The following is a 14484-nucleotide window of genomic DNA, read 5'->3' as shown; positions in this document are numbered from 1 at the left end:
TAAAGATAGCCTTATCGCGCTAAGTCAATAATGGGCCATATGTAGATGAAATCATAAACATTGGCAGCTATAGACTATATTACTAACGAGACTGTTCTTGTTTTTATTTATTTATTTTCTGTTCACTAGATTTTAGGGTGGCCTGTCTCAAAGGTGCCGGTAATCTTTCAATGCTCAAAGATTTCACAGACGAAGTGAAATGGGACAACACGGACAAAATTAGGAGGATGTGCGCTAAAAACAACAAAGACCAGGGCAAGTTGTTCGCATTGGGAAGGGGAGGATTTTGCCTATCTGGAACAAACTTGACGGTCGAATATCACGCTGATGACACTAAAAATGCGACATGCAATCGTGGTATTGGAATGGGAGATAGCATGTTTGTTTATTCCTTAGGTAAGCATTGTCGTTCTATTCCGAAGAAAAGGCTTGCGTCGGGAGCCCATTACCCCGAACCTCCATAACCTATACTAACCCTGTGAGTCAAGCCTTTCCCGTATCTTTGTATTTTTAGAAACAGCTCTTGTGGAAATTTTCACACCACCCCTTTTCAATACCCAATGATACTCGAGTTAAGACCACTCTTTGTTACAACCAAGACTGAGATCCCACTTTTGTCCTCTGTTTTGCATTTTCTATCTGCAGAAACAAGATATTTCGTGGGAAGCCAATAGACCTTTGCGCTAATTACATTTCTAAAATAGAATGATACGGCAAAGGGTTAACTTTATATTATAGTGCGGATGGGTTCGAGGTGATGGGCTACTGTTTGCATTTAAGGTTATTCCTCAGAATTGCATTGCGCATCCCTACTGCGCACGATTTTCGCGTCATTGGCGCGCGCTCACGAGGGTGTGCACGTACACAACATATACAAAATGGTGGCTCTTGACTTGCGAGAGACAAATCATCGTTGTTTTCTCGGAAACGAGTACCGGGACCTATTGATTTTTTTATTTAGTTTGAGCACAGAGATCACGTTCTTTCTATACAGTGAATATGGACCAATTTCTATTGCAGAGTAAAAAATTATCGCGGAAAATGAAAGCATAGCTAGCACTCGTAAAAGATAGTATGTGGCCCTAGAACACTGCGTGCTTGGAACATATCGTATCCCTGTCAACTAAATATGAGTGCTCTTATCATGAAACGTACATCAAATTGCTCCTTAACATTTATGCAATACATCCATTGTTGTATTTCTCGCTTAACTTTCTCTCTATTTTTCTGCTCTCCTAATGCGTAAGGTGAATGTTTCAAATATAAACGTTTCTGAAAGCGGATAATTTCAGGAATTATGGGGTTTATTGATGGTCCTCCCGCTCCTAAACGAATATGGGGACCCCCCTTTTTTATTTCAAATTTTAAGTTCCCTTGATATAAGTAGCCAACAGGCAAAGTTTGAAAGAAAATCTATTGTGAGTTTTATTTCGATGGAATTACCTTAAGATGCTTTTACAAGCCATGGCAAGTAATGTTATTTTGTGGCAATGTGTGATAACTTGATATCATGCATGGTTTGTCACGAAAGGTCATGATACAGTACTCCCCTTCGTTCCTCTATGGCGCATAGGGCATCTGCAACTCCCTCCACTCGTCGTGGTCTTCGCCACGTAGTTCCTATTCGTTCCATTTTTATAGTCCTGCCTGCCGCACCCGGAGGAGAGGAATCCCTTGTGAAAAGGTCGGGGATGCTCGTCTTCTTGCGTAGGGACATATGTCAAGGATTCGGCCTCACTCAGGGTGTTCATGACCAAACACTACTATGTTTTAGCTGTCAAAGTATCTTTTAAGGACGGTGCCTACTTTTGTTAGTGCGCACACGTTCTGCGCATCACGCAAGCCATGGTTTAAGGGCCACGCGCGCGCTGGGTTGGCATGACGCAATCAACTACGCTACCAAGTACACGACTAAAATGAAAGCAAAAGTTTCCTACTGTGACCAAATCAAGTTTAATGAACCTGTACGTAAACCAGGAACACCAGAACAGCAGCATATCGCTAACCAGTGACTGTTAACGTCTTCCAGCTTAAAAACTAGATGTTATCTGTCGAAAATTATACTGAAATCCAACTGTAAATAAATACCTGCAGATGGTACAGTGCGCGCGCAAAACAAGTGCGAGATACGCAAATGTTTTACTCACTGGGGAGGTGACAGGAAAAAATGTAACGGGCACCGTAAAAAGTTTCAAAAAGGATCAATAACTTTAAAAAACGTGTGGCTACCCCTACATTTTATGTTATGAAATGGAAATGGCAATCCTATTCAGCACGTGATTAGTTTCTGGTTGCGAGCAAAAGGTATTTAGACTGTATTTTAGCTGAAACACAGGAAGGCTGTCAGAGACGCTAAAAGCGCTGTTGCAACGATTTTGTTAGTAAAAACATACCAAAAATGTTTTTTATGTTACCATTTACCATGTAGTTTTCAGATCTTCATAAATGTGTTTGCTTTTCTGTATGTAAAGGCGAATTCTAAAGAAATCTGTGAAGAAATATCTTCTCCTTCTATTCGCAGAAAAATGCCGATGTTAGCATTTTTAATGAGATTCAAGGCTAATTATCTCGGAAAAAATGCGTGGCTACCCCTTTTTTTCTTTGTGGATTCCAATAGCTCTTACAAAGATCTACTTTTTCCGCGTGGTCCTAACCTGGCGCAAAAACCTTTGTATTTAGTAGGCACCGTCCTTAATTACATTCAAAAAAATGAAAAAAAAAAAAAAACGCTCTTATTTCCGTTTTTAGGCTCGATTTCCGCCAGTTTCTCGAGTCCGGTCTCCTAGCGCGGGCTCCTGTCCTGAACAGTGGCGCTTGTAATCAAATAAATCTCGAGATTCGCCCAGATTGGTCTCCTTTAATAGTTTAATTCAAATTTTAAGACGAACATCCCCGACCTTTCATATGGGAGTATTCCCGCCAAATTGCACAAAAGCATGAAATAAATTCAAGGGAAGTGTAGTAGCTCTCGTAGTATTGTAATTCCATTTGTCATCAAAGAGTAGCTGCTGTTATTGTTTTTGGCTAGAAGCATCGTTTCTGTTGTTTGTTCTATTGTTCTATCAAAGGGAGTCGAGCCATTCATGTGAGACCTTGCGAGAACTACTACCAGACCCAAATTTAGGGCTTCTTGACCCATGTTTTTGACTGCATTACTGGTGCCATGCTGTACCAATTTTCCTATGAAGCCACACATTGTAAGCAATGTGAACTCGCGATTAACCTTGCTCTCAATGAAACAAGAGGATTATTTCTCCACTTTACTTTGTCTAACGTATATAAATTTCGCTGCAAGCAAATCTATAACAAAACGTCTCCGATTACGTCCTACAGATCCACTGCCCAAGCTTGAACTAATGGGATGTTTTCTGGACGTCTCGAATGACCGCGCTTTACCAGACCAGTTCGCCAACCTCAGCGGCATCGAGCGGATCACGACGCGATTGGATCAGGTACTGAACCAATGTGCACGAGTGGCCAAAGACAAAAGATACGAATACTTCGCCATTCACAGTTACGGAGAGTGTTACCGTGGAGGAGAGAATTACACCAGACACGGAGAGAGTGCAGACTGCTTGAAGTTTGGATACAAACTTCGCTATGGTGTAGGAAAAGAGAATTCTAGTTTTGTGTATAAAATCATCATGAAACCATAGCTTAAGTAAACCATGACGGCAACTACGTACAACGAGAACCCCATGAGGCAACTAGTCTCCCAGTATACTACAAAAGCAAACGTTGCCACCTGTGGCTGAGTTTTTTAACAATTAGATTACGAGGTTGAGATTTCTATGAGGTGATCGATAGCAAATGAAGCTGATGGCAGAATGTCAGAGGAAGGTCAAGAAATATAACTGGATAGTTCAATTTCCGAAAAGTTCAATGGATTATTTGCCATCCAGTTTTAACTCGTTAATTGCGATAGCAGGTTATGAGCTGTTTGGGAGGTGATTGTTGATTGGGCCTTTGGCCTCGTCAATCATCACCTCATGGAAATCTCAAGGTCATAGCATAACCGTCTAATAGTAATAGATACTTATTGCGAATCCGCAACTTTCAATGGCTAAGCCATTGTTGACTATCGGACTGTAATGACGCCTGCGCGTGTATTGTCATAATTTGAATCAGTTTTAAAGGAGTTCAGTCACAGTATTTTGAGTTATTTCGGCCGCGTACAAAATTACCTTTAAATTGAAGAAAACCTGAAAATAATAGTCCACTAAGATAGAAAAACACCAAGGATATAACAACAAACCATAAAGGAACAAGGATGGTTAAGGATGGAGAAGATTAACACAGACTGCAAACGACAAAATCTAAAAAAAATAGATTTTGCAGGTCTTAGATCTCAGCTATCAGTAAACAAAATGCATCATTTTTCAGCTGAGAGTTTTAATTTTGACCAATTCCAAGCTTTCAATGAAACCTCATCCTGACCCTCTTAAAATGACTGCGCTTCGTAGCTTTTTAAAGCTAGTAGAAAAAAAAACCGAACTCGCACTCTACACTGTAAATACTAATATCTGCAAGTATATGTACAAGGTTAAAGTAGTTCAGAGGCAACTCAACATAAGAAGTCTTGTAACCGTGGTCGCACTAGCCTCTACTAGGATCTCCTATTTTGCACGAAGAAACCGAACAAAAGAAAATGGCGAAAATGGGAGAGTTAAAAAAGACAGTGAAACAGGCTATTGTCAGATATACACTGGTTAAGCCACGCTTTCACGTGGTCAGTACCATGAAATATCCCACGAGTCACTTTAGGCGAGTATGTGCGACTCTTGGCATATTTGATGTTATTAAATTTTCGACCTCGGATATTGGAGAAAGCCAACTTGCTATCCCGAAAACATTATTTTTTTGGAAATTAAATTAAGCCATCTAGTTGTCACGTTATCTTTTGGTTGACCGGTTGGCGCGCTATCTCTTAGTCGACCTTGGTCACGCAATTTTCGTTAACCGGTACACGAGGACACAACCCAGTGGACAACACAATCAAGGCGACAAACGCGTAGCGCACGATAGGAAGGTTTGGTGAACTACCTTCAAGTATACTATCAAACTTACTCAGGACCAGTCTGAGAACCACCTGAGGGTGAGGTTGCCTCCTGGCTAAAGATGTTTTTTATTATTACACTGTTAGTATACAACGGCTTTCCTGTATTCCGATTAGCTGTATATTTCCTTGTTTGCTTTAAGCTAGGTAAAGGAATGGTATAAATATCACGTGGATGCGTGCAATCAGCTTAATTTGCTTCTTTTAGTGGTAATAACAAGTTATAACTAGTTTGTAATGGACTTCTCGTATGTATGTATGTATGTATGTATGTATGTATGTATGTATGTATGTATGTATGTATGTATGTATGTATGTATGTATGTATGTATGTATGTATGTATGTATGTATGTATGTATGTATGTATGTATGTATGTATGTATGTATGTATGTATGTATGTATGTATGTATGTATGTATAGCATATCAGTTTATCAGTAGTTCGTAAATGATGGTTTACTAATCCGTGTGAGAGGTGGCTAATCGAGAAAATAAAATATATATATATTAACAACTGTCAGTAAAAACAGTCAAAATACTAAGATATTCATTAGCCCATGTAAATAGTTTGGAACCGCTTTGGCCCAGTTTCAAATCCGTCAACTGAAGTCAATTTAAGTCAGTTATTTATTTATATGCTTTCTTATTAGTGGCGGTGAATAAAACTTGCCGGTCAGTTGAACGATGTGAACGCAACACTTTTTTACAAGTCGTTTACGACTGCAAGGCGTATTTAGGAACAATTCTTCCTCTTTGCTTCGTTTGATCAGCTTTCAGCAATAAATAAGATGACAGGGCATCTAAGCTGGGCCAGATGAAGGGCACGCTTTTATCAATTTCTGTGTCCGTTTGTTTTTTTAGTGACGATGAAAACTAACCAATGAGCGTTTAAGAAATTTGACAGTAGTTAGAACTCATTTCATTGTTTTTAAATGTTGTCGCGTCGCGAATTTCCCCGCGTCGGGAGGCTTTGAAATTTATAAAATATAATAACTACAGGGTTAAAAAACATTTACCAAGCCTGTTATGTGTAGGGTTCTCTGAACAAAAACTTCAACAAATTGTTATTATTGCGATTGAAATGTTTCCACACAGCCCCTGCCTGTCTGAATGCCGTCTATTCTTCGGTTAAGAGTCATTAATTCCGCATGTTCTATTCATGAGTTTGAAAGTTTTCCATCCGTTTTTCTACTTAAGATTTTAGCCCTAAAATATTAGATAGTCAAGCTCTTCGAAAAATAAGTCGATACGATATTCGAAACACTAAATACGGGCTTTTTACAACTGAAAAATAGAATCAAGCTCCAAGAATGTCCCTGTCGAACTACAGACAGCTGTTTACTTGTATACACGCAGCATCTCGTGTGCATGAACGAATGGTCGTGTTTTGCATAACCAAGATAGTTAATTTTAACTCAGTATCAATGAGTTGTTTTACATCCCGTGCCTCGAAGTTGAAAACTGTAGGTTTTTATAGTTAATATTTATGGCCTAAACGAATATCATAGTGAGATATTGGGTCAAATGACGGAAAAAGTAATCGAATCTAGCGGAATACCATTCATTTCCGAGAACTTAAGCAAATGAATCTAAAGGACAGGTGTAAAGATCTCTAAGTGGTTTGTATTTAATTACTTCCTGAGCCAGTCACTTAGATAGTACAGTTTATATAACATGCAATATCACTGAGGCAAGACAAGAGCTTAATTCAGTTTAAGATCTTCTAATAGAGGAAGAATGGCGTCCTTGAAGAAACTCGGCAGTGAAATTCCAACTATATTTTTGGTTCTCTCTCTTCCTGTTGCACTTGTTTTGTCGAATTATCACGCAGGTAAGTAAGACTGGTTTCTGTTTATATCATGAACTTGTTTTCCGTCTTGCGAGATCATTCCTGTCTCGTTTTCTTGTTCAATATGTTAATTCTCGTATCTGTTGTCTTGTCACGTAACTTTAAGAGACTTAACTCCGACATACTGAGATAATTTTCGATATCACATCGACTAAGAAAAACATGAGTTGTCTCTGTGTTTTTTCCTGAATCATATGCTCACCCTATGGCCAGCATAATTAACTTCCTTTATAGTTTAATAGCTTGATCATCTCTTTGCTTATGGACGGTCGCGCGAAAATGCTCTACTCGATAGATTTTCGATTCTTCAAACTTCTACTGCGGAAAGAAAATGAATTACTTGTTTCAGAAATGAAAAAAAAAAAATGCAGGTCAAGAACTTCGTTTCAGAGATAAAGGGTATGGAAAGCTAGTCTGATCTACAAAAATTGGCGCGCCTAAATCAGCATGATCTTCAGGGTTTTTAGCTTAAAATATCAAAGATGAATCAACGAAGAAAAACTATCCTAGTAACATTTTATATAAGTGAATCCGCTGCGTTAATAATTCTAAATGTTGCCAACGTTTTCGCCAAACTTAATCGTTCAAGAGGCATTTGAAACCGCCGCACAGATAAACGCAGAGCTAAAAAGAACTGAATTCGATGGTGCATTTTGCAAAATATTTAACTTTCTAATCGATAGATTTTCTTCATTTTTCGTTAAACGTAGAAAAGAGGATTAAAAGGAAGACATTCTACAAGGAGAAGAAACCGTTGCTGGCGCTGTTAAGAGTGCCTGCCCATACAAATCAGACAAATTCTTAATTTCGCGGCAAGGGTCGAAAATTCGATTTCGCTCATATTCTTATGGTAGATGGGCTAGGGCATGACAAAAGCTACTGGATAGTTTTTTTGGCAAAATATCCTTTTAATTCAAAGAAATATGCAAATTACCAAATTCCGTTAAAATCGTCATTTGACGCACCATTTCATTAAACAAGTTTGAGAGCCTCGCATGCAAAACCACATCATTCTTCCGTCTTTAAAACACTCAAATATTTTTGTGCAATGTTTAAATGTGTACTGGGTTGATTTTAGGGAATGTTGCGTTGTCTTTTTGGGTGCACAATAATTAAATTTCGAAGGACATGTATTTCATTCACTTAAAAGTACTTCGTGAATATAATTAATTTTCACCATGTGCAAAACCTTCAAATGGACCAAGCTTCTGGTGGTTGAATTGCAGAAGGATGGTCTACAGATTCCTGTAAAAATTTCTTTGGGCAAATGATTGTGAGCGACGCGAGAGCTTTTCAAAGTACGTCAAAAATGCAAATATTTGACCATCCGTCGTCAAATTTCAATTTACGGTTTAGACGCATATTTTAGCATGCGCCACATGACTTGACCAATGTTAAGTTGAAATAGACACAGAGCTGATAATTTCGAAATGTTCTAACCTGATTTGCTGTAAAAGGTGGGTCCAAAGCCGATCTGATGTGTTTCTCTCACCATTCGTCGCACATAAAGCAGAAGTTTGCTTTTGTTTACATAACGTCCGATGTACATCGCCAACTGTCAACTTATTTAACGGTCGAATACCATGAATCTGTAACCCTCGTTCGACACATATGATCACCACTGCATCTAAGTCATAAACGGTTAAGTCATTCGTAGATAGTTGCTTGCTTTGTACTACACCAAAATATTACGTTTGATCATCATGGTTTGATGGCTTGAATCCTTGCTTCTAGCGGTTCCTTGTTCGTCACGCAAATCTGTCATCTCATTTTAGGGGGTAGGGGTGGGGCAATTTCTATCATAATACGTAAGGCTCCGTAAGGCTTGGAATCACTGGGAGCACACAATCGTGTTGAGTGGGAAGAGATTAAATTAAGAAATGAAAAGAATGAATAATTTACCATTGCCCCTGTTGTTATCTTTTACTCGACCACCGTTACCTACATGCCCCTGCGTAATACTGTAACGCTAAACTCATACCTAGGTCTTTTTCGCGCTATGCAATTATTTTTGGTTTACATGTAATACAGTGGGCTACCCTCGGGGAAATGGGTGGCGACCGCTTAATGGGGCTAGCCGCTTAAATAGAGGTTGGTGTACCTTGAATATTTAATTTTTCACTATCGGGCTATAAATTTCTTGGTGAACATGGAATCAATTCAATACAATCATGATAGACGTGTGTTTGAATTATCACTCGTCATGCACCTTCAATTTCAGACTCTTATCTGCCATCGCCCTTTCCAAAACAAAGTTCTTAAATTTTGGGTGGCCGCTTAATAGGGGTAAAGACAATAATGAAACCCTTATCGGAATGACCAAATGATGGCCGCGGAGGTAACCGGTCAATAGGTGTTTTATTTACAATATTTTACTGACGATAATTTTGGACTGTATTGACAACAGTCCTCTATTTTCTGTTACATACCAATGCCTCGCCACTAAGCAAACAAAATACGCCAAATAAAATGGCATGGCCAGGGCTATTTACTCACGTAATTACTAATTAAATTTAGTCTGTTGCACTAGCTTTATCAGCTGTTGTCTGAAACATCAGAACGTACAACAAACGTGATTTGGACCGAGGCCACGTACACCATAGAATATGATTATATAAATATACACATATGTTATTATTATATATATGAAAAAACAGATGAACAATGATTAAATTGTTACACTTATCCTGAGAGTACTCTATACAAAATAGATCAAAATGTGCAGCATATGCCGTGACAGCATTGCGTGACGAACAATAACAGCTGTAAGATTGTGCTGCGTCGACACGCTTATCAGCAATGGTCAGCAATCGATCAAACGCAATATTTTGGCGCAGCGCAAAGCAAGGAACTATCTACAAATGACTCAGCCGTTTTAGACTTAGATGCAGCGATGTTCATATGCGCAGAAAGATGGTCACAGATTCATAGTATTCGACCAATAATAGGTTGACAGTAGGCGATCACTACATCGGACGTTAACCTTGTGTAAACAAGAGCAAACATCTGCTTTATGTGCGACGAATGGTGAAAGATCGACTAGAAACACGTCAAATCGGCTTTGGACCTGCCTTTTACAGTAGCCTACGTGTAGCCGTACCCACCCCCCAAGGGAAAACGGGAGGGAGGGAACGTCTACGAAGAGCTGACACGAATCGTGTTATGTGACGTCACGCTTTTGCATGGAAATATATAATGGTTCCTTATTGGATAAAGACCGCGAACAATACTTTCGAGAATACTGATTGGCTAAAATAGATTTGTGCCAAGTCGCAAAGTGTCTCACATTCTCACATCTGTACGAGTTTAGAGTTGCGCTAGTAAGTGGCAACTACAGACGTTCTGAGCATTTTAGAAATAGCGGCAACTGATGAGATCCGCATGGAGGATCGAAACCATGGTCTTGCCCGAACTAAGCCGAACAATGGCATATACAACACGCAAAACAGTCAACAGACTTGCGCGTAAACAGCTACATTTGAATCATGTGGTGCCAGAATGACCAACAACAAATATAATATGCGTGATAAGGATCTTCCTACTGTACTTGTAAAAACAGCTCCAATCACAGCCGGGCCCGGCGTCACGATATAGAATGCAAGTATAAAGCAACATGTTCACGGTAAATTTCATATTTATCCCCCAAAAGCAAATTCGTGGAGACTTGAGAGCATATCTTGCAATAGAAATGAGCCTAAACAATGCATAAACACATGGAAAATTACAGAGGTGTCAAACTCTACGAAGCGACATGCAGACAACAGCGGAAACTATGCAGACCTATGACCTTTAAAAATTTGCCATAGCACGATCTAACGGCTCAACTTTACTCAAAATTCCTTCTTATTAGACAACATGAAGTGCCCTTCATAAACACGAGTGAAGCGACAAAAAAGGTCAAGTGACCGAACAGAGAACGGCAAATGTACAAATGTCATGAACCGCAGAGGTCGCTTAGGCTAGTCAACCTCTTCGAACTTAAATTCGCGCATTCTAGCGAATTTTTCGGCTGGAAAACAAGGCCAACTTTCTTCAAACTTGTGGCGTAGTTGATTCTCATAGATTTTTGTAATTCTTCCAGGTTCTCCTGCAAATTATTTCTCTTCTTGAGGAGAACATGACACTGCCTACAAATGTCCTCTGAAGTAACGTACACATGGAACTCCAAATTTGCGAGCGCGACGTTTACATCAAAGATTGTCTTCTTCTTGCTTTGGACCAAACATCGCTCGTAATCCTTTTCAATCTCTTTAAAACACAATATACACTTGAAAAGGGGACTGAAAAGGGACATTGACTTGCAAATAAACTCCAAAGAATAAATATTTACGAGGCCTTTGTCTGCGCGAGGACACGAGTACAGACAGAAAATATAATTTGTTTGCATAACTTACATAAATTACTGTGACGTCACATAACACGATTCGTGTCAGCTCTTCGTAGACGTTCCCTCCCTCCCGTTTTTCCTCGGGGGGTGGGTACGGCTACACGTAGGCTACTTTTACAACAAATAAGGTTAGAACATTTCGAAATTATCAGCTCTGTGCCTATTTCAGCTTAACATAGGTCAAGTCATGTGGCGCATGCTAAAATATACGTCTAAACCGTAAATTGAAATTTGACGACGGATGGTCAAATATTTGCATTTTTGACGTACTTTGAAAAGCTCTCGCGTCGCTCACAATCATTTGCCCAAAGAAATTTTTACAGGAATCTGTAGGCCATCCTTCTGCGATTCAACCACCAGAAGCTTGATCTATTTGAAGGTTTCGCACATGGTGAAAATTAATTATATTCACGAAGTACTTTTAAGTGAATGAAATACATGTCTTCGAAATTTAATTATTATGCACCCAAAAAGACAACGCAACATTCCCTAAAATCAACCCAGTACACATTTGAACATTGTACAAAAATATTTGAGTGTTTTAAAGACGGAAGAATGATGTGGTTTTGCATGCGAGGCTCTCAAACTTTTTTAATAAAATGGTGCGTCAAATGACGATTTTAACGGAATTTGGTAATTTGCATATTTCTTTCAAATAAAAGGATATTTTGCCAAAAAAACTATCCAGTAGTTTTTGTCATGCCCCAGCCTATCTACCATAAATATATGAGCGAAATCGAATTTTCGATCCTTGCCGAGTTATTTTCCATTTTTATGGACAGGGACTCTTAAATGATGTCCGATTTCCGAAAACAACGCGCGTGGAGGACGCAAGTTAAGCTTCTAGAGCGGGGTCCTGGGCCATACTCCCCCAAGAAGTGTTTTGAATTTTACCCTAAAGTTTCTTTAATTTCCTAGGTTTCCGAGTCATTATCGGCAAAAACTGACCGAATTCCGTAAAACGCTGGAAACCGGTATGGATCCACTTCTTCAACGGTTAAATGGTTTCGTTAAATGGTCGATTTTGAACAAATAAATTGTTCGCTTTAAGGAAGGGCATTTCTTGTGTATTTGAAGCCGTCGATGCACTGATATCAATCCAAATCTGTCTACCGTTAAGTTATTATTTTGTTATTCCTTGCTAGATGTATTTCAAAACGGAACTCGAAGCATGTTTCTTGGCAACATGCAAGAATGAAACCGAGCTTAAAGACGCGAAAATTTTCCAGAAGAGAAACCGAGCTATGGCAATCAGGGTAATCTCGAGTTTTTTCATCGAATTTTTATTAATCAGTCGCACTTTAGCGCGACAGTCGACTAAAGAGAAACCTTCGCCAAACGAGATTAATTAACAACTATCCACAAAAACAAGGACGAGCGGGGTTAAATATTACAACTGAACGGTATTCCTTTTTTCCAATACGTAAGCAAGCCAAGACAACTAAAATTACATTCAGACTGCTATTCAGACTGCTATTCAGACCTTAGCTGGCGTTGTTATTGTCTTCTTCTTGTTGTTGCTAAATCATTACGTAGTGTCTTACTCAAACCATCATTAAGCACGTTGGTTGATTGTTTATTCGCAAATGACTCGATATTATAATCCTCTACTTTAGTGGGAAAACTCTTTTATAATATACGACTGTTTTTTCACACAAACAGATGAAGAATCCCGCATCTTGATATTTAAGGAAGAAGTACCAAACAAAGCTCTGCATGGTCATGTGATCGCGACTGGGCAGGTGCTCAATGAGGGGAGCTGTCGGCTGCAATGTTATTTGGAGCCCGATTGTGTGTCCATTAATGTAGGTCCTTTGAAGGACGGCAGTCATCAGTGTGATTTAAATGACGTCACCGACGACAAAGAGTTTGCTGTTGTACTAACCCACACGACAGGCTTTACTTATAATGGTGTCGAGGTAAGAGCTGTGATAGTCACTCAGTCCTAGTTACGTTTTAATGAAAGGAAAACTGATCACATACTGTTCTCGCATTTGAAAACAATTACCAAAATGTCAAATAACGACGTAGCAAATAATCAAGTGTGTGTTTACTATATAGTTAAGTTATGTATTTTCCAATTGTCCTAGCCCCCTTCACAACAACAGCAGGAACATAATCTATTTTCTCACAATTTACATTTACAGATAAATTTACAGCTTTTTGATGTTTACAGTATACTTTTTCGGTTGATAAATATTAAAGTTAGAATATGGGGGTCAAGTAAACCATTCAGTTTTCTAGTTGGCCTCCATATTTACAAAATTAGTTAACTTTCGGTACAGGTAAGGAACCAGAACGGAGCTAGCGGAGAAAAAAATAAAATTGGATATAATATACCTACAAACGAACTGAAAGCAAATTACAATTAGAGTGAAATAAAATAAAAAGTAAGGTAAAACGGACAAGTTTTAGGAGAGAGCGAGTTTAAACAGAGCAAATGATAATGGTTACAATAAGTCAGTTAGTTTGGACATTGTCTAGAAAGTAGAAAGCATTTGATGTTTTTAGAAAAAGCGTCCTCATTCAGATCTTTTTGGTGTTGTGAGATGGTTTTCCAAAGATCAATTCATCTGCTTCCCAGTATTCGTTCTAACGCGTGGCTGGTACAAATTTTTGTTCGATCGTGATTGGTTCTCCACGCGCTAATCTATTTGTCACGTAATTAACATGCGATCACGTGGGTGTCCAATTGGATACCTACACCATTTGCAAATCAATTACGTGTTTACTACAGTTTTTAAGACTTATTGAAAGTGTTACTGCACCCTCATCCGATTTTAAATTACTCACCCGATCACTCCCTGAATTGTATTCCACCCGGTCAATATTTAAACTCCTAATTTTATTTATCTCCTTTACACTAAGCAGAATCCATGTAGACACGGCCCATGTAAAAACAATGGCGCTTGTCAAGCTGGCTTCACCAGTGAAGGGTTTCGATGTATCTGTCCTATAGGAATACTTGGAAAGAAGTGCGAGAGAGGTAAAATACCAGCAAAGCCTGCAGGGGTGATGTATATGAAACAAAATAATCCTTCAATTAATTAAACACGACCGAAATAGCTAAGAACACCAACTGTTAGAAGTGATAAAGGAGTGATATAGGCAGCCACATGCTTGACTTTGAACCACTGTTGCCACAATTATAGCTTCCTGAGAATTTTCCTTTTTTTTCCCCTTATCAGATTT

The 14484-nt window shown here is 38.9% G+C and overlaps 2 protein-coding genes and 1 pseudogene across 2 annotated transcripts in view; all 3 read left to right on the top strand.

Moving 5' to 3' along the window:
- LOC149108244 (uncharacterized) overlaps window positions 1-5738 on the top strand; it is a 13919-nt gene extending 8181 nt beyond the window's left edge. The window contains exons 4-5 of the mRNA XM_089295231.1: window positions 130-396; window positions 3334-5738. Of these exons, the coding sequence (XP_089151357.1) occupies window positions 130-396; window positions 3334-3656 (590 nt within the window). The 3' untranslated portion in view covers window positions 3657-5738. The remainder of the gene's footprint in view (window positions 1-129; window positions 397-3333) is intronic.
- The window catches only part of LOC110062290 (A disintegrin and metalloproteinase with thrombospondin motifs 3-like), a 72092-nt pseudogene that overhangs the window by 54224 nt on the left and 3384 nt on the right, over window positions 1-14484 (top strand).
- Window positions 6657-14464, top strand: LOC110062312 (pikachurin-like). The gene is made up of 3 exons (XM_020769181.2): window positions 6657-6887; window positions 12955-13211; window positions 14164-14464. The coding sequence occupies exons 1-3, from the start codon at window positions 6794-6796 to the stop codon at window positions 14341-14343; spliced, it is 531 nt and encodes a 176-aa protein (XP_020624840.2). The 5' UTR covers window positions 6657-6793; the 3' UTR covers window positions 14344-14464.

Source organism: Orbicella faveolata, unplaced genomic scaffold (genome assembly GCF_042242905.1).
Source record: "Orbicella faveolata isolate gen_17 unplaced genomic scaffold, um_ofav_v1 contig_26, whole genome shotgun sequence".
In the NCBI taxonomy this organism is placed as follows: Eukaryota; Metazoa; Cnidaria; class Anthozoa; order Scleractinia; family Merulinidae; genus Orbicella; species Orbicella faveolata.
Note: the sequence above shows the minus strand (reverse complement) of the source record. Positions and strands in the feature narration are given on the sequence as shown.

What these genes read in the sequence shown, in the direction of transcription:
- LOC110062312 (XM_020769181.2), top strand. Translation starts at nt 6,794, where the DNA reads ATGGCGTCCTTGAAGAAACTCGGCAGTGAAATTCCAACTATATTTTTG. An exon ending in TTTGTCGAATTATCACGCAG is followed by an intron (nt 6,888 to 12,954) that starts GTAAGTAAGACT and finishes TCACACAAACAG; the next exon opens with ATGAAGAATCCCGCATCTTG. An exon ending in TTACTTATAATGGTGTCGAG is followed by an intron (nt 13,212 to 14,163) that starts GTAAGAGCTGTG and finishes TACACTAAGCAG; the next exon opens with AATCCATGTAGACACGGCCC.